This window comes from Staurois parvus, unplaced genomic scaffold (genome assembly GCF_062004578.1).
Source record: "Staurois parvus isolate SC_StPar_1 unplaced genomic scaffold, SC_StPar_1.0 ptg000264l, whole genome shotgun sequence".
Lineage (NCBI taxonomy): Eukaryota > Metazoa > Chordata > Amphibia > Anura > Ranidae > Staurois > Staurois parvus.
The window spans coordinates 6,504,105-6,525,288 of NW_028318060.1; the positions used below are offsets into that span (position 1 = coordinate 6,504,105).

At 39.1% G+C, this 21,184-nt stretch overlaps 1 protein-coding gene across 1 annotated transcript in view; it reads right to left on the reverse strand.

Annotated features, from left to right (window-relative positions):
* The window catches only part of B3GAT2 (beta-1,3-glucuronyltransferase 2), a 203,236-nt gene that overhangs the window by 57,336 nt on the left and 124,716 nt on the right, over nucleotides 1-21,184 (reverse strand). Inside the window, exon 2 of the mRNA XM_089681338.1 lies at nucleotides 9,629-9,773. Within this exon, the coding sequence (XP_089537464.1) occupies nucleotides 9,629-9,773 (145 nt within the window). The remainder of the gene's footprint in view (nucleotides 1-9,628; nucleotides 9,774-21,184) is intronic.

Genomic DNA, 21,184 nt, shown 5'->3' on the forward strand with positions numbered 1-21,184 from the left:
CAGCCCGGCGTCTGGCATCAGAGTGGATAGCGGCCATCTTCCCCCTGCACACGAGCTGAATATACTGGGTGCCGGTCATACAGGCACTACCAAATGTAATTCTTTCAATTAACTTTATTAAAAATACTTAACAGCTTTCCCGCTATACTGCTACAGGGCGCAGGGGTGCGCAAGATCATGTGTATATATACGTGATTTTGTATTTCCAGTGTTCGCAGCCTCGGCTGTCAATCAATGGGTCCCGGCTGGTTATTACTCGCTGGCACCTGGAGATCGCCGAGCATTACCAATGGGGGGAGGGAACTGTATGTAAACAATACCGTTATCTCCCCTGTCAACTCCAACACACTGCTTTGTATGGGTCTGCATAGCTTACAGTAAAACAGCATACAGCACACAGTTAACCCTTTGATCGCCCCACATGTTAACCCCTTCCTGCTCAGTGCCATTAGTACAGTGTCAGTGCATTTTTATTAGCACTGATCACTGTATTGGTGTCAATGGGGATGTCAGTGACATCAAGTTAGTTCTCCCCTGTGTCAGAATGCCCGCCGCAGTCCTGCTGTAAGTCGCTGATTACCGCCATTTACTAGTAAAAAAAAAAATAAATCCCAGTATACATACCGCCATTTCTAAATGCTATAACGTTCGCGTAAACCAATTCATTCACACGTATTGTTATTTGTTTTTAGCAAAGACATGTAGCAGAATACATTTTGGCCTAAATTTATGGTAAAATTTAGTTTTTTTTTACTGGACATGTTTAGTAGCAAAAAGCCAAAAATATTGTTTTTTTTCTCAAAATTGTCGGCCTTTTTTTTATAGTGCAAAAAATAAAAACACACAGGCAATCAACTACTACCAAAATAAAGCTCTATTTGTGGGGCGAAAAAAGGACATAAATTTCATTTGGGTGCAGTGTTGCATCACCGCGCAATTGTCAGTTAAAATAACGGAACACCGTAACGCAAAAAATGGCCTGGTCAGGAAGGTGGGTAAATCTTCTGGAGGACAAGTGGTTAATGATATTACACTATAGGATCCTCCTTCCTGTTGTTTTTCTCCTGAGAGAATTCTGTCTTACATGCTACATCTTTCTTAGACAACTGAATAGAGAGGACTGTATAGGGGTATGCCCAATAAGCACTGTTGACCACACTAGCAATAGTTGGTCATCAGCATAGGGTGAGTGTGATTCCATGTGAGGCACAACATCACTGTCAAGTGAAGCACTATATCAATATTGGAGTACTGGCATTTTTGCACCAAATTTGGACTTTTTATTTGTGATATGCTCAGTCTTGAATGCAATAGTTTCTACTTTCAAGCTTTTTTTTTCCCCCGTTTATTTTCACCTGATGATTATACCAGTCGCACACTTCCAGTCCTTGGATGACAACACTCCTTCACCCTTTTGAATCAGGACAACAGAAACAGATAACTACAGAGCAACACCGCTCTATGCTATGGAGGGGTGTGGATTTATAGTTCTCAGATAACAATTTAATTGATTACAGACAGGACAGGCAAAGAGCACAGGAAGTTATCTACTCATTAGATTTCCAGTAAAAAAAACAGTTTTGTTTTTTTAAATCAAACTGATATAACAAAAGACTTTCAATTGTATGTGAAACCAACCAAAAGGGACCAATTAAAATATGTTAATTGTTAAGGATTACATAAACTTTGGGTGGGGAGATTAAGTAATGGTAGTGGCTAATCTACTTTTTCTATAGTATGAATCTTAACATCAATTACAATAACAAAAATATGCACAAGCATCTAAGGCACAGACTGATTGCAGGCGAAGGTTACTAGGTACATTATATTTCATCTATTGCTGCTCAACTCAATTACTTATGGTCACCCTTGGACAGTTATTGGACAATATCAATGTAATATCTAATATGCAAAACAGAAGAGAAGACTGGGGTGGCAAATAGAATGTGGTCTAAGAAACACTCATTAAAATCCAAATGTTCCTTTATGTGACAAATGTCAGTGCACGATTGTAAACAGGCACTTGTAGAAAGCATTGCACATGGAGGCGCACTGAATGTAGCATACACAGATATCTGCCTTTCCACATTGTATATCAATTATTTTCAGCCTACTCCTATTACTCTGAACAATCCTGATGTTTGTAAACTTACTTTAACCACTTGCCCTCCTGAGGCTTTACCCCCCTTTCCTGACCAGGCCATTTTTTTGTGTCACAGCGCTGCGTTGCTTTAACTGACAATTGCGCGGTCATGCAACGCTGCACCCAAATTAAATTTATGTCCTTTTTTTCCCCCACAAATTGAGCTTTCTTTCGATGGTATTTGATCGCCTGTGTGTTTTTTATTTTTATTTTTTGCACTTCCAATATGTGTAAATGAATTGGTTTATGTGAAACTTATATTGTTTACAAATGGCGGTATAGATACTGTGAATTTTTATTTTATTTTTTATAGTAATGGCGGCGATCAGCGACTTATAACGGGACTGCAGCAGGCATTCTGACACTGGGGGAAACTGACGTGGTGTCGCTGACATCCCCAGTGACACCTATACAGTGATCGGTGCTAATAAAAAGCACTGACACTATACTTAGGGCACTGGGCAGGAAGGGATTAACATGAGGGGCGATCAAAGGGTTAACTGTGTGCTGTTTCACTGTAAGCTGTGTCTGTGTGCTTCACTGTAAGCACACTGCTTTGCATGGCTGTGTTGTGCACATCCATCCAAAGCAGTGTGCAGGAGCTGATAGGGAGGAGAACTGTTTAGTTTACAAACAGTTCTCCTCCCCATTGGAGATGCTCGGCAATCACCGGGCGCTGGTGAGTAATCACCGACAGGGAACCGGTGATTAACAGCAGCGGCTGCGAATGGCGGAGCGGGTAGGGTGCAGGCGTGCCTCGTGCAAATTCACCTATATATGCATGAATTGCTGCCCTGTAGAGGTATGTATGCTATAGGGCAGTCGGGAAGCGGTTAAAGATCCTCACACATTACTTCCTTGAATTCTATGACATATATTCACTATAACCTGTGAGTAGGCACTACTATGTCACACATTTCACAGAACCTGCCTTCTGAACTACAAAGGACCTGGGAAGAGTGGGTTAAGGGGGCGGAGTCAGTACAAGAATCACTGTGGATAGATAGCAAGGTACCGTGGGATATGTAGTCCTTAGAAACGGAAAGTAAACAGCAGAGGAGAAGCTGCAAGGCATGCAGGGAGTTCATGAAGTTGTGAAAAGATTTGGCCAGTAAACAGGCAGCACCCACAACATGAAAGTAATTTTTTTAAAGTAAACTTATATTGGAATATCAAATATAACTATTTTTGTGTTGTTATTACAATACTGATGTTATAAAATGCAAATGTACTCTGTGAGCATAGATCTCCTTTAAGCAGCAGGTACTCGCTGCGACTTACTTGTGAATGAATGCATCTGTCTGTTTGGCTGATATCGCAGGATGTCTAGCTGCAGGTTCCTTTGTTTAGCTGCCAAAAAAGTCTCAGTGTATAAGGCACCCAACAGACTGGAACCAGGGTGACATCCTCTGCCGGGGAATCACCGAAGTGTGGGAGGCATGAGCTGAAGGCTGGCTTCACAATACAAAAATCTAATGGTGAGTACTGAACTATGGCATCTTTATGTGATCATTTTATATTTTATGGTAACCAATGTTTGGCAGGAATCGTTTTTTATAAACTAATAACAGCAATTTGGTTGCCCAGGCACTAAGCAATGTCTTGAGGGTGTTTGAACTGCCAAGACTGTGAAGAATGACCATTTTTTAACCATTTTAATGCTGCACTATTGCCGAAAGATGGCTACAACGTGGTTGTCTCCTTCTCCGAGGGCATCCCTAACCACTTGCCCTCTTGAAGGTTTACCCCCCTTAATGACCAGGCCATTTTTTGCATTACAGCACTGCGTTACTTTAACTGACAATTGCACGGTCATGCACTCAGATGTAATTTATGGCCTTTTCCCCCACAATTAGAGCTTTCTTTTGGTGGTATTTGATTGCCTGTGCGTTTTTTATTTTTTGTGCTCTAAAAAAAAAACCAATAATTTTGAGAAAAAAAAAACATATTTTTGACTTATTAACCACTTGCCTACAGGGCACTTATACCCCCTTCCTGCCCAGGCCAATTTTCAAAATGTTTTTTCTTAGTTTCTGTTATAACATTTTGTAAATAAGTGATTTTTCTCCTTTACTGATGTGCGCTAATGAGGCTGCAGTGATGGCCACTGATAGGCGGCACTGATGGGTACTGATGAGGAGGCACTGGTAGGTGGCATTGACAGGCATCACTGATGGGCAGTGAAAGGCAGCACTCATATATGGCACTGTTAGGCGGCACTGATAGGCGGCACTGATGGGCACTGATAGGCGGCACTGACTGGCACTGATGGGTGACACTGAAAGGCAGCTTAGATGGGCACTGATATGTGGCATTGATGTGCACTGGTAGGCACTGATATGTGGCATTGATGTGACACTGATGGGCACTGGCAGGTGGCATTGATGGACACTGACAGATGGCACTGATGGGGCTACACTGATAATCAGGGCACACTGATCATCAGTGCCCTGATGATCAGTGTACATGTACCCTCTGAGTAATGCTGCTTACCGGTTCTCTTCTCCTATTGAGCTGTCAGCGTGACAGCTCGTGAGGAGAGAAATGCAGATAACCGGCATATTTACATGTGATCAGCTATGCTTGGACACAGATGATCACATGACAGAGCCGACGTCTTCGGCTCTTTCTGATCTTACCAATCGCCAGTCTGCGCGCTCCCGGGGGTGTGCACACGCGGTTAGAGTGGAAGGACGTCATATGATGTCCTCCCAGAATGAGAGAACTGCCTTGCGCTCGTCATTTCCTTATATGGCAGGCAGGAGGCGGTTAAATAATAGTCTCTTACAGTCCAGTGTATGTTGCAGCCCACTGGCCATAACATCTGTAAATTGTTGTGCTGTGTTTAAAAGGAATAAAAACAAAAGAAAAAGAAAATAGGCTACACACCTATAAGGTTTCCCTCAAACCAATGATTATTATATGTCAATTATGTAATAAAAAATATAAAAACACAATGCATCGGAGACAAAGGTACCAATCCTGACCATATTGCTCCCCCAAAACAGGAGCTCCCCAAAAGGGCACTCCCAAAGATGGTGTACAAAGGAGGTGACCAATCCGCCCTGATGCAAGGTCACAACACCCTCTCCACCCCTCCACACCATGCTCCCCTCCCCTAACCCACACACCACCACCACCAACCCCCCCAGAAATCACAGCGACAGAGGGAGCTGAGGAATGACACTCACTGACTCCTCCCTACCCCCTGATAGTATTCCCCACCTGTTCTAATAGCTTGCTCTAAAACACACTCCACAGGAAACCCCAAATATCATTGGAGCCAGTCCCATATACCTCTCTGTATCACTGATGAACAGAGGGTGCCATTGGGTACAAGCGACCAATGAGGGGCCAACCTTGATTGACACCAGGTGTCTAGTGGACTAGACCCTATGACTAGGTGACCTGATTCCAGGTCCAGCCTACCCCTTTCTACCTTTTTAGGAAACCCCTTATTCACCCCTATCTAGGATTCTCTCAGGAGCTTTGTTCAATGGTGACATGCCAATATATGATCACCTCCGACCCTCAGGTTTTGTATCCATAGAATCAATTAAGGACTTACACCATCCCTGTGACAGGAAATATCCAATACGTGAAAAGAAAACATTACATCTTTACTTAAAAATATTGAAAATCCTCATATTATTAACTTGGAAAGACAAATGGAGATAATCATCTCCCAAAAGGATTGGCAGGATGTTTAGCTAAACACCACAAAATACTCAATCTATATTCTGGGCACCAAACACAATTACAAAATACTAATGAGATGGTATTTGGTCCCTTCTAGACTCTTCACATGCCATCCCTGGCTACCTCTCCCCTCCCCTAAGCATTTCAGATGGTTGTGGTCACATACCTACCAATTAATCTATACTCTTCTGAATAGATACATCCTAAAGAACCCTGTAAAAGCCCTACTGAGTTAAAGAATGGTGGAGTGTACAAAAATCCACCTTTTTATCCACGATTTTTCTACAGCAAAGCAGATGATCGAGAGGTCTTTGTAAAAGCAGACCATTTATTTTGAGTAGTTAAAATAACGTCGCATGACTTTTGTAAAAAATGGCCCCCCTCCTTTTGTCTCTTCTCTCACTCTCTCTTCTCTTAATTTTCTTTTTACTCTCCTGCTCTCTTTCTCCTACTTTCCTATCCCCATCGCCCTTGTACCCCACCACTCTTCTCTTCCCTTATTGCCCCCTGTATATTTCATTTACCGATCACATCAGACGTTAAGCTCTCCACTGCCCCGATACCATCCATTCCCTTCCTCTACTCCTTAACTAGAGGTCATGAGGAGCACTAATTACTGTATATTTTTTTGCAGGCCTCAGAACAAAATACCTCTCACTTACTACTGAGATAGTTATCTGAAACATTTTGCTGGATACAGACAGTTACACTTGGTTGTGTCTAGCATAATCTATTGTAATATATATATATATATATATATATATATATATATATATATATATATATATATATGTGTATATATAAAGCTAATCTAATTCAGTAATATATTACTACCATATAGTTTTAATCCAACAGAGGTATAGCCATAGCAGACATGTTCAACGTCCTATGAGGACCGTTTGTGATCCTAATTCCAGAATTCATGCCTTCATCTCTCTGGCATATTTACCAGCTAGAAAAGGCTTCAGTGCTTACCTGTTTATTATATTGTTTGAGGTATTTGCATGTGTTATTTGTAAGGCATGCCAATAATGAGATTCTGTAGGGTCATGGTTCACCTTTTGAATGAACATCCAGAGGCATATAGCCAATTCCCAGCTGGCATGTTGGATTTCTAAAGATACATGCTATTTAGTTAATAAACCCACCTGAGAGCTGAGACTGACTTATACAACAGGTCAACTTTTCTCACTTCTAAAAATGTCATAGTCTGCATTTTCCTTTCCACTGCATGTTGCCAAGATAACAAAAGAGTCACTTTACTTTTCTCCGGCTTATTCACTACAAAGCAAACGTGGTTGATGGGTGTAGAGTACAACTCCATTCTTTGTAGTATTCATTCTTATCATGAAAATAAGCATGCTGTTTATATTAATGCTTTACATCAGGTACAGGAGCGCCCACACATTACACAAACACTGACTCACACATAAATAAGACAGTAATAGAATAATAATAGTTTCCTAGATTTCATCTATGTATGTATTATTGGTCTTGAGTGCATAGAACATTTCGGTGAATCCATTTAATATTTTAAATACATTCTTCCTTTCAACAACACATATTGAATATTATATTCAAGAGTAACATTAATAAATGTTTAGATTATTATCACTAATACTTATCCTTGGTTACAGTCGTTGTATGCTAGAGTATATATTGGTTGTATGCTATAGTCATACCATTGAAAAGTAATTACCATTTTGACAGTGTAATTCTGGCAGTGCTAGCGTTTGTCCTAGCTCCTATCATTGCCATGTTAGTCTTATATCCAATCAACAGGTGGCATATCGGGTGTCTTTTTACAGTTTCCTCTGTCGTTTTACTGCTTGGGGTTAGTAAAATTGAGAGTTCTCATTTCCCAATACCTTTCAATAAAAAGTGAGAGATTTTGGTGAAATCTTGTCATTTTGGCAAAATGTATTATGTGGAAAGTAAAACTAAAGCATGCCTTCACCCAATATAACAGTCTGTTTTCTCCCCCTTCCCCCTACAGAATTGGAAAATTATTTATATTTTTAACAGAATTGTAATTTTTTTTATGTTGCAGTGCACTGCTAATTCCTTGTCTAATTAAGAATGATAGCCTCATCACATCCCAGGAGGAAGAAACACCTCAAGATTTTGCATGTGCACAAAGAGGTCTCTGCCATGTAGCAGAAACCTACAGGGGGTTCCCACACATGCATATAGATGCTATGCGTCTCAGAAAGGTCCCAGATATCAGAACCCAGTGGAATCTGTGTGCATGTTTGGGAATGCCCTGTGCCTGCTCAGTCATGCTCCAGTCCTCTGCCAGGGCACATGCAGGATGTTTAAAGATGGCACTATCATTGACTAGTTGTTGAGCCATTTTGTTTTCCTTCAATAACCTCATTATTTACATTGTGTTTCCCAAAAAAATAAAAAGTAGAATAAAAAAAAAAAGAGATAGTGAATGAATAAATTAAAAATATATAGGATGAAACCAGCCATATCCCAGCATTCAGGAAATGGTGAAAATATTGGTATACAAAAATAAAATAAAAATCATTAAACCAGTAATTAAATATTTAAACCAAGCTACCATTTTAAAGTGAATGAATAACATTCAAATACACAAAAAGGAAAACTATCACAAATACAAAGAACCCTAAGTGAAAAAAAATCTAGGTTACCCTAAATACACTGCAAAAAAAGTCAACTATCAAAATAAAACAGATCCTAGTAGTAGTTATAGCAACATTCAGAGTTTCTGCTATGATGAAATTTCTTCCATGGTAAAATCATTCATTTTGCTGCAAAATTTATTTTGCCAAAATCACTCCACTCATCCTTATAACCTGCTGTAAAAAAACATTACTTACAGAGCTCAGTAACTCTAGCTGAAATTTGCAAACACAAGTCAAGGAGTCAAAGGAATGAGCGTTCAGACAGCTCCACCGAGGCTTCAATCACGTAAAGCAAGCTTCGAGACAGGCAGATGTTGCTTTGTTGTCTTCTTATATAACCCTCTGCAGATCCTTTGTTATTTATGAATTTTTTTTGCAAAACAAAGATTGCATACATAGAGTAAAAGATATGACAGGTTTAAAAGCATACTTGATCTGCACCCTGTAATCCTTGCACAAGCAAGGCTTAGACTGGGAAAGAGAAGGAGTCAGTCAGATTCTGAAACATGCACGTGTTCTGACAAGAAGGGGTAACGTGGTCCAAACAGCAGACTGGGGGGAGTTCTTAACCAAGCTGTGTTGCCCCTCCAGTGGAGCTCTATAATCTGACAATGTCACCTGAAAAGGTGTGCTGGGATGATAAGATTGTTTGGACATAATTACAAATCCTAGTTCCCTATTGACATATAAAATTGGATATTTAGCTGCTTGAATGAAGTAACACTTTCATCAAATATGACGCTTACATTTAAAGCACAAAGCTAAGGTTTAAAGCCACCATTGACTTCAATGATGGCATTCCATATTTTGCATTTTTCTACTTGGTAAAAATTCATAGTGAAGACACAGATATGTGTCTCAAATTAATTTTGATATTTAAATATAAATGATGAAGAATCATATAATTATATTTTTTAAAAAAAAGAGCAACCTCCCATTACTCATTTTAAGTGATTTCTTTGTAAGTGTAAGCATCTCAAATGAAGAAAATGCATTATTCATAATCTCTAATATGCTTCTAAATATATTGCAGCTGGAAGTATGAAAATAAAAACATTGTTGAAATAGGTAACATGCAGTTCTTCTTTAATACATTTTTAATAACGTTGTTTAATATGTTCTGTTCACTCCTTACCAGCCATGTCAATGGCAAATGGTCTGTCTGCTCTCCATCCAGTGTACCAGCCCACAACCTTCCCATTTTCTACAACTGGCCGTTCATAACGTCTTCCTCCAACAAGACCAACTGGCCACACAGAAACCTTCTGAGTTGTGCGCATCTGTTTTGTAAAAGAAAAAAAACAGCATAATTAAGTTATGCGTTCAATGTTACAAGGAGATTAGAGTTGTTAGAAAATAAATATGCTAAGAATAATTATTAAATAAAATATAGAAAAATCTATGCATTCTTGAAATTGAAAGTGATGCATAAAACTCAAATCTGAGTGCCACTGCCCACAGCAAGATGTCTGCTTTCAGCTTGTAAAGATACACATGCAAGGGACAATCATCCATGAGATTTGGCTATGCAAAGGATTTCCCCTCTTGGATATTCTACAGATATTGAAAGCGTTGGATGAAAAACCTGGCTAGTTAAGGCCTCTTGCTCATGGTGCTGATGTTTGAGTGTCTGCTTTTTTAAACGTACTTTCAGACATTTGTTTTGTGCGTATTTATGCACGTATTTGCCCGTGTTGGCTCATATGGTGCACAATATATTCTTAGTGAAAATGAATTTTTATGCATGTATTCATGCACATCTGTGCATATTTGCACACATTTGCGTGTATTCACGCAAATGTGCGAACGCAGTGTAAAGTACTGCCCAAAAATGCAGATGTTCCTAATTTTTTTTTTTGCACTGAGGAATACGTGCCGCTTGATTTCCGCACCTGTGTGTAAAGGCACATTGAAAATAATGGGCTACATTTTACTTCAGTAAAAAAAATGCTCTACTGAGCTTTTTCAAGCTGCAGTGTGCAAGAGGCCTAAAGGGTAATTGTGATTTTATGTTAACCTTTAACCCATTGCAATGCTAGTAACAGCAAAGATACAGCAGCTAGCACTCCTTTCGGATCGTCTTACTACTTCATATGTCTGTTGAGTTGCATATTCCTGATGAGAATGATAGCTGGGATCTGTACTGAGCTGGCCCATGCCTAGTAATTGGCTGACCAAGATCAGACTCAGTCACCCAATGTCTCTGTACTGGCCATCATTAAAAAAAAAACTTTGCCAGCCGAAGGCTGGATAGGCAGCAACATTGCCTGTATGTCTGGCTGTACAAGATGAAAGCAGACCTCTTGCTGTGGGTAATGCCGCTCTTCTTCTACATTTTGCACATTAAAAGTCAAGAATGTACAGCAGAGATAGGCAGTTTTACCTGGTTGTCATACCCTTATTTTAATTGTTTACTAGATGCCATAAAAGATGCCTGGGTCCCAGTACAGAGATTGTTACTGATCTTACTGCCTATGTCAGCTTTAAGTTGTATGATTTCTAATATGTCTGGAAATTAAAATGTTCTTAGGTAGGTCCACCTGGGCTAAATAGCACTGAGCAAAAAACAATATATTTGTGCCTGTAGAACTGAATATTTAAAAGTGGTTCTAAATTTTTTTGTTCTTTGAAATGGTAAACACATCATACTTACGTGCTCTTTGCAACGATTTTGCACAGAGCAGCCCTGATTCTCCTCTTTTTGGGTCCCTTGCCGATGCTTCTGGCCTCTCTCCCTTGCTGAGTGCCCCCAGAACAAGCTGCTTGGTTGGGGGGGCACTCATGCCTGCTCGCTCCCAAGCCGGCTCTGTGTGTCTATGGTACACACAGACCTTGGCTCAGTCCCACCCCACTCCCTCCTCACTAGCTGTGATTGACAGCCAATAAGGAGGGAGAAACTGAGGGGAACCGCTGCTCTTGTGCACATCAGCAGATCAAGATTGGGCTCATGTAAGTTTTAGATGTTTCTGAGAGGGGGGGAGCTGCACACTAAAGTTTTTTACAATAATGCATAGAATGTATGAAGGTACAAAACCTTCACCCTTTACAACAACTTTAAGTCCAATTGCAGTTTTATTTCCAATCTATAGCTTGCACTTTTCTTTTCTTTGTAGGATGTGTCTTTTATTATAAAGCAAACTACTATGTCAAATTTGAAAAATAGAACATTTAGAAGTAGAGAACTCTATCCATAAATGTAGTTTAACATTTCACCAAAAATTCAAATTTAGATAATTGGGTGTCCTAATACTAATAGGGTAATGAGTGCCTGTCAGTGCATTATTTGCTCCTTTGCCTGTAGCCATGTCATGCTACCTTTGTACACAATAAGTGAAAAGACGGTCTATAGTGTTAGATGTTGTGTAATTGTACATGTGATCAACAGTTCATAAGTCTGATCATGTCATATGTAGCAGGCTTTACAGTACATCTGTTAGCTCATTGAAAAAGAAACATTTTTTTCTAATGAATCATTCCCATGTACGAGGGCTACCAGGCTTTAGTATTAGATCGGATGGACACAAAAGTAGAGCTGACATCATAATACTGCAAGGTCATTACTGTGTGTGTGAAAGGCTCATATTCTCTTTTATAAAGCTGTGAAAGTCTGGGGTCCATGCAGCTTCATGTGTATTAGAGGGGCTGCACCCACTGCATCTGACAAGTAAACATGCTAATTCTACATAAACCAATGAATATTACTGCGATGGAACACATTGTTCACTAAGGCATAAGTACCATATGGGCATATTTATGACTGCCATTTTTGATGTAGGATCTAATATATTTTCTCCTATGAGACTTAACTGTCAAAAACCTATTGGAAAAATGTACTGTGGATTATTTTTGCTTCCCCTGTTGAGCAGTTAGAAATTGTTAACCGCTTCTCACCTGGCCACTGCAAATAAACAGCTGGGTGGGAGCTTTCCCATTCTGAGTGGACGTTCCTGAAAATCCTCTCAGAACATGTGCCTCGTGCAGCATCAGGGCCATGCAGCAGCACAATCCTGTGATTGCTATGTCCCTTGGACACAGCACATCACAGATTGGGATATGTGCTCTCTGATTGGCCCTCCCAATCACATGATGGCTGTGTCCAATCACAGCCATCACTGAATGTAAACAGAGACATGTGTCTCTGTAGCTGTTTTCCATGCTGAGCTCAGTGAGAGCTCAGTGTGGGGGGAGGGGGATGCTGCAGGCTGTGACAGCTCTCTGCATAGCTGATGAATTTAGTGTTCAGCTATGCAGAGAACACGCAGCCATTCCCACACAGTACACCAAACACCATCTATCCCTGTCCAAGTGTCACATCAACATCTGTACCAGTGCACAAAACATCTGTCACAGTGTAATCGTGGTCAATCAACATCTGTCACGGTATACCAGTATCACATCAACATCTGTCACAGTGTACCAGTGAACAAAAACATCTGCAACAGTGTTCCACTGCAACATCAACATCTGACAGTGTCTGCCGGTGGACAATCAACATCTGCAACAGTGTACCAGAGTCCCACCAATAAATAAATAAATAAATGTATAGCGCCCCTGTCCCCCCGTGCTTGCATGCAAAGGCGAATGCACGCGTTGGTCCCATACATATATGTAGACGGCGATCGATCCACGCGTGAGATATTGCCGCTGAAGTCAGAGCAAGAGCAATAATTCTAGCTCCGGATCTCCTCTGTAACTCTAAACCTGTAAAGGCTTATAAAGCGTCACCTATAGAGATTTTTGAATACCAAAGTTTGGTGCCATTTCACAAGCATGCACAATTTTAAACTGTGTCATGCTTGGTATCTATTTACTTGGCCCAACACCATATTTTATCAAAAAATTGGGTATTATATTGTGCTTGTGTGCATTAAAATATATTAAAGTGTATTTTTGCATTAATGTGTAAAACCATTGTACAAATACTGTGTGACATACAAATTGGCAAAACACACCATTTTAATCGCTAGGGCCTCTGCTAAAAAATATATAATGTTTGGGGGTTCTAAATTGCAGCCAAATACTGATTTTTACTTGCAAACAAAAAGTGTCAGAAGGCAGCCTGGTCTTAAGGTGGATAATGCCTGAAGGTTCTCCTTGGATGTTGGGCCTCTCTTTGTGGCTAGGCTGTGAAAAAGTCTCAAACATGTGGTATCACCATATTCAGGAGAAGTAGCAGAATGTGTTTTGGGCTGTAGTTGCAAGTATGCCTATGCCATGTGTGGGAAATAACTTATTAATATGACATTTTTGTTGGAAAAAAAAACATTTTATTTAATTTTTTCATTTTCCAAAGAATTGTGGAAAATAATTACAACTTCAAAAAACTCTCCATGTCTCTTACTAAATATCTCAGACTGTCTACTTTCCAAAAAGGGGTAATTTGGGAAGTATCTGTACTGTCCTGGCATGTTAGAGCCTCAGGAAATGAGATAGGCCGTCCGTACATCAGGTGTGATTAGGTGTGATCAATTTTTAAGGATTGGAACCATAGCTTGTAGATTGTATAACGTTCACACAGACCAAATATACACTGATTTGGATTATTTTACCAAATAAATGTGTCAGTATAAATTGTGATTACATTTATGAAGAAAAAATATTTATGTACAAAATTTTATAACAGTCAAAATTTGTGGTCTTTTTTCAGTTATGGCATAAAAAAACTGTGGTGATTAAATATCCGCAAAAGAAAACTCTATCTGTCTAAAAAATGCAAACAATTCCATATAGGTACAGTGTTGCATGACTGAGTAATTATCATTCAAAGTGCGACAGCGCTGAAAGATGAAAATTGGCCTGGGCAGGAAGGGGGTGAAAGTGCCCAGTATGGAGGTGGTTAAAGATGTGCTTAATGGCTTTTCAGCTACATTGTACATTTATCTATGTAACTCAGCCAATATTTAATTGATGGTCGGCTTCATCTTGTACATTAGCTGTCTGCTGCTTCTTCCTCCTAATTTTAACAATAACAATCCATGAATGTTCTTTTCAATGTATAGAAAAATAGCTCTCAGCTGTGAAAGTGAAAGCTTGCATGGAAGCAGAGGGATATGTGATGTGCCCTCCCTCTTTGTAAAACCTATTCTCTCGTTACAGCACAAAATGCGTCTTGAAGTGCTTATTCCTCTTTCACTGATTTCCAGGAACAATTGAGACTGATGCTCTACATTGAACATACTTTTATGTATTTGGCCTCAGAGAAGAAAATGACTAACAGATCGATAAAAAGAAATCAATATAGGTACAAGTAAATACTATACACAATAAAACATATATCAGACAATTGGGTTATGCTGTATGACTTTACACATTTTGTATTATGTGAAAGCTATAGCAGCATTGCTGATGCCAACTGGTAAAATGATCCCATTACAACATTACAAAACAAGACAAGTTTTTTTTCCCCAACACAAAATGTGACATAAAGCAGTGGAGCTATGGCCAGATGTTGATTAAAAAGCTACAGTCTTATTAATTAGCAGTGACAATGCCAATAGTCACTTCCCTTGGAAAATCTTCTCACCCCACTGTATTACAAGCTGGCATACCCTACATGAGAGACAACATTGCTTTGAATTCAGTAGAAGTATAGCAGCATTGTATCCCATCACATCAAGTTGCATTAGGTGAATTTCACTGACAGAATCAACAAGTAGATTTGAAGCTTAAAACAGAGCTATATGCATTTAATTTTGAAAAGAGTAAGGGAGGGTTATACCCCAGGCAGTTTTTTGCCCATCTGTGTCCCATTGGGGAAATTTACTGTAACATAGCCAAAACAGGAAGTGTAGGGAAATACCTGAAAAGAATTCCTTGGGGTATCCCCATTGGAAGATTTCCCCTCTATTACTGTTCTGGGGACAACACAAAACTTGGGGTTTTCTTTCACGTTCACTTTCAATGATAATGGTAAACAGGACATATAGAGAGGGTAAATGTCCCTAAATGGGGCACATACCACAATAGAAACCTAGCAGGGGTTCTAATCCCTTTCCACTTTTTGTCTTTAGTTATCTTTTAAAGTGATTCTAAAGAAATTAACTATAAAAACACACAAAAAACCCAAATAGGTTATACTTACCTGCTCTGTGAAATGGTTTTGCACAGAGCAGCTCCGATCCTCTTCTTTTTGGGTCCTGGCTCCTCCCATCTGCTGAGTGCCCCCAATAGCAAGCCTCTGTATGTCCATTCACACACAGAGCTCAGCTCGGCCCCGACCCCTGCTCTCTCCTAATTGGCTTACTGGCTGTGATTTACAGCAGGAGCCAATGGCTCCTGCTGCTGTGTGAGCCAAAGAGGAGAGAGAGACCTGGGAGGGCCGCTGCTCTCATGCACATCGCTAGATTAAGATGGGGCTCAAAGTAAGTGTAAGGGGGGGGGCTGAGGAGGAGCTGAACCCAGAAGCTGTTTTGCCCTAATGCATAGAATGCACTAAAGTTAAAAAAAAACCTTGAGCCTTTAGTACTATTTTTTTTTTGTTTACAAACGTTTTTATTAGGAGATAGACTACAAAAACTGCACCATATAGTGAGGTAGAATAAACAGCCTGAAAAAAGCATATATAAGAAATGAACAGAAATGCAAAGTACAATCACTAAAGTATTAAAAAACAGTACATGAAAGAGGTAGTCAATAATATCGGCAGAACAACCACAAGATCAATAAAAGGTTCGATACAAAACAACCCATAATAGACCATCAAATGAATAATAAGTGTCGCTGCATTCTCCAACCATCCTATTTCCTGTTGAATAAATGCATCCCATCCAGCAATGTATATTGAATACGTTCCATAAGCATAACCATGTTAACTCTCCTTAAGACTGAAGCCAAAGGGACCACTGGAGATTTCCAATAAAGAACAATGGCCCATAGGGTGGAATTGCAGATAGTGTGAATTAGCCTTTTTGGTTAACTGGGATCCCTGAGAGCGATACACCCAATAAGCAAATTTGCAAGGATAAATCCCCCGGCGAACCCGCCAAAGCAGAAGACACCGCCGAAATCCTACGACAGATCAGGGCAAGCCCAAAATACATGTAGAAGGGTATCAGCCAAGCCACACCAACTAAAGCAAAGGTGCAATGTTCCTTGAAACATGAAATGAAGTCTAGAGGGGTATAGTACCAGCGAGTTAAAACCTTCAGGGCAGACGCATGAACCGAAAGAGATCTAGAGCCCTTCCATATATTCTCTACCATAGAAACCCAGTCCTCATCCTTCAGTACTAATTTAAGCTGACCTTAGATGGATCAATATTAGGCAGTTTCAGCAGGGACTGGCCATATTTCGATCCATGTGTGGGTGTCCCTGTTCAATAGAAGTCAATCACTAAATGGACTTTTGTCAAAAAGGAATCTTGGAAAGCTGTGGCTATTGATCAGTGTATTCTGACAGTGGAAAGTTCATTCAGCTCCCTATTAAATGGATCTACAGTCATGTACTAATGCAAACTCAAGCAAATAAAATAAACAAATGTGCATATAGACAAAATGATACAAATATGTGAAATAACACAAAAAACCATAATACAATGTGGCTCAAAATTTACAATCCAACATGAGGAAAATTCTGTGCACACACTTTCAATAACTCAACAATGTGCGAATTCCAAAGTGCAGAAAATCAACATCCCTACAAAGGGTTAAATAAATCTGCCAATGAAAATAGACCGTGCCACCAAAGATATATATAATCCATGACCACAGTATCAGTTACTCAAAAATGTTCAACGTTCCGATGTGCAATAAAGCTTATAGTCCAAAAACAAATCAACAAGCGTCCATAAAACAAATGCATATTTGTATCATTTTGTCTATATGTACATCTGTTTATTTTAATTGTATAGTACTGACCAGAACCTTACTGTAAATACAGAGCTTTACTACAGTATACATTAAAGGGGTTGTAAAGATGCATGAAGGTAAAAACCTTCAGTATGCAGCTCACACGGCAGCCCGATACTTACCCAGCCCGATCCTGATCCAGCGATTTGCATGAGAGCCAAGGCAAAACACCATTCTCTTCTATTAGGAAGTGCCTTTATGCTGTATGTGGTGTTGTGGAACATTACAATTCTTATTGACAGCTTCAATGATACCATATTTTGGTATCTTATGTTTTGGATGTGTAATTGCTTTGTTAACTGTTACATTTACTTTGGCTTAAACGCAGCTGCACTCAAATCTGGTCCATTTCCAGTTTAAAATAAAAGGCTTTGTTTAAGTAGCTTTGGCTGCAACATCTGATTTTTTTCTACTGGGGTTATGGGCCTGAATTGAGCCCTGGACAGCATACTGACTCCTTGCTCGAGTGCTGTCAGCATGTCCCACTAGAGTTTGAATGGGGGATCCAGTGAGTCGATATGTTATATGACACGGCTGCAATATTCCATGAAAAAGTACTCATGGGACAGTGAGGAGATGCTGGCTTTTGATGGTGGAAGTTGCAACAGTGACATAAGTGGCTTTAGTAGAGAGTAGTTTCAGAGAGGTCAGGTTTTAATCAAGAAATCAAAGTTAGAGTGTAGTACTTCACAGCAACAAAATTGTTACAAAACTGATACATCATCACAGCCAGCGCACACTGTATCGTGGTCCGACCCACCAATGCTCTCTTGTGACACTGAGCACTCCTACACCCAAATACATATACAAGGCCTCTTTGATGGAGAACAGGCCCCCGCTGGTGCTACATGTGGAATGCAGAGACGCCATAGGTCTTGGATTTGCTGATTTTGACCGCGGATGTCTAGGGGCCTGGTGGGTAAGCTCATGAATGAGATCCTTGAGTGTTAATTTGGACATAAGGTGCAGAATTGTAATATCCCAATGTGGATTCATAATACCACCTGAGACGGATCCAACACTCTCTTCTTGTGTATGTGCTGGTTGGTCTGATCTGTTGGAATCTATACATCCATTTATTTATGCAGGTTATTACATAAACTGCACCACCTTTTGTGCGCACTCCAGGGAGCACTATAACTGGCTGAGGCGGACACCTTTTACGGACATTTTCCTATATTTAATATGAACTATTACGTTTGTATCCACTGGCCCTTGATCGATGTGTAGGTGGCTCCCTATGAACATTATCAATTTCCTTATCATCCTTTGGTCTTGCAGTAGAATATTTTCATAGTGTGTGGATGCATGTCGGCTGTACAGCTGCCTGTGATGACCAGACAACGTTGTCTTTTTATTTTATTCTGTATAGTGACAGGTTACATTTATGCTCTTTAATGTTTTTGTATGTTTTTGATATTTAATGTAACCTTGGTTTTTTATGCCGTTTGATCTGCATAGCAACATCCTTTGGGCTTTCTTCAGCCTATCTTTTCAGTAGATTTAGTAATGAGTTACGCAGATCTCACCATTTGATATTTTGTAAGGTGAGTTGGCTGGTTATAAGGGGTGGTTACTATGGTATATTTATACCACACCACGTTTTCAAAGCATTAGCTGTATGTTACAAGTGTAATAAAAGCGCCACACCCTTAATACTTTAAAGCAGCAATTCCACCTCAAAGAAACCAAATAAATTTCTTAGTGCTATAACTTAAATAAAGGAATGCGCTAAAACCACAAATTATTCCTAATTTAGTGTCAAAACATTAGTGCAAAAGATATATATATCTATTCTCAATTAATATCAAAAAATATCAAAATTATGTGCAAAACTATTTTTTAGTGCATAAGTAATTTAAATAATTAAATTTGTGAATATAAAAAAATGTCCAACTCTGAATTTCTTCAAAATGTCCAAACAAATCCTTTTCAAATTCAGGTGCTCTCAAGGGGCCCCTTGAAGACGTCATTCATGACGAAACTAGTAGGGCTTGTTGGATGCTGACGTTTGTGGAGAAAATTAAGTCACGAGCGCTGTAGTGAGTGTACGGGGAACAGGAGACTGTTATACCATTTGCTGTTTTATGCTGTTATACTGGTGTCGGTGAAGACACCCTTTTTGTGAGTGTAAATCTTTATTAAATTGTTGGATACTTTTATAAAAAAAACTGGCTGCACCATGATTTTCTCTTTCATTCCCAAACATGACCTCGGTGGAGAGATATAAAAAGAGAGAGTGATATAATGCTCCTGGAACCATTATATTGAGTGGTGGATAACTACCTTATGGATGATTGTGTAGCTATTGATCATCACACCTGAGAAGTTGATTCATTGCATCTGCTCCCAGAGCAAACAGCGTTTTTTGCTGATCTAGAGATTGATCAGCATGGAGCTCTGGTGAGTTACCCAACTTTACTTTTGGTGGTGGATTTTGGCACAATTTCTTTGAGAGCACCTGAATTTGAAAAGGATTTGTTTGGACATTTTGAAGAAATTCAGAGTTGGACATTTTTTTATATTCACAAATTTAATTATTTAAATTACTTATGCACTAAAAAATAGTTTTGCACATAATTTTGATATTTTTTGATATTAATTGAGAATAGATATATATATCTTTTGCACTAATGTTTCTACACTAAATTAGGAATAGTTTGTGGTTTTAGCGCATTCCTTTATTTAAGTATTAGCTGTATGTTGTTCCCAGGCATTAGTTTTAGTTTTTAATGTAGTTTCATACAGACCAAGTTTGAATCAAGAAATCAAAATTAGAGTGCATTACTTCACAGCAACAAAATTTGTACAAAATTGATACACACAATGTAAGCAATTCAGTAGGCCACAGTTTCAGTGGGAGACACCAGTCAATGATATTAAAATAAAATATAACTCCAAAAATAAAACCTAAAACATTAAAACCCCAATAATAAAACACTAAACTAAGCAGGTTTTTTTGTCGTTTTTTTTTAAACCTAACTGAAAGTAAAAATAAATTGCTGTACACATAAACAACATGTAAAATGTATAGATTTCTTTTGTTTGCAGGCTTAAGGAAATAAAATCTATACGTGTATGGCCAGCTTTAGAGCGCTGTAAAAGGAATTTAAAGGATAAGTTCATTAAAGGATATGTTCCATGTTCCATCCATTTTTAGGGTGGAACAGGTAACATGTTCCTACTCCTGCAGCCTACAGTGGTATGTGGATCTTCTCCCCGAACCTGCTGTCACAGTTTGAAAAGAGTGCAGCCATGTGGAACTCAGTCCACACGGCTGTGTCATTTCTTCACTGAGTTCTGTGAATGAATGAACTACAAGTACTGAGGTGGACAACTTGTAGTTCTCAATGAACTACCAGGGAGCTGTTGAGCCCTCTAGGTAGTTTATTGATTCTTCATGTCAATGTGTAACTTTCTGCCTGTATGAGGTATGGGCACACAGTCACACTGACAGTCTGCAGGAGCCTGGGATTGCACCCACTATCTGCTGATTGTGGGTGCAATGCTTTACAGGCTTCCACAGAAAAAAAATAATATATGCACATTTTTATACCTGCAAAAAAATGTGCATTTATAATTTTTTTTTCGAAAGGTGAACGTATCCTTTAAAAGCTAATATATGGTAATATTTCAAATATTTATACTATTTCAAAATAAATGTGATGATTTTTAAATGTGATTTTTGAACAGTGTACGTATATTTACATTTTCAGTTCTTCAAAGTTGTGTTTGAAGCAAAATCGGCCTCTATAAAATATTAAAATAGAGTGTTTGTTTTTTTAGCTAAAATAAAGCAATGTCATGAAAAAACAATTCTGGGCTTTGATACATTCAAATAAAAT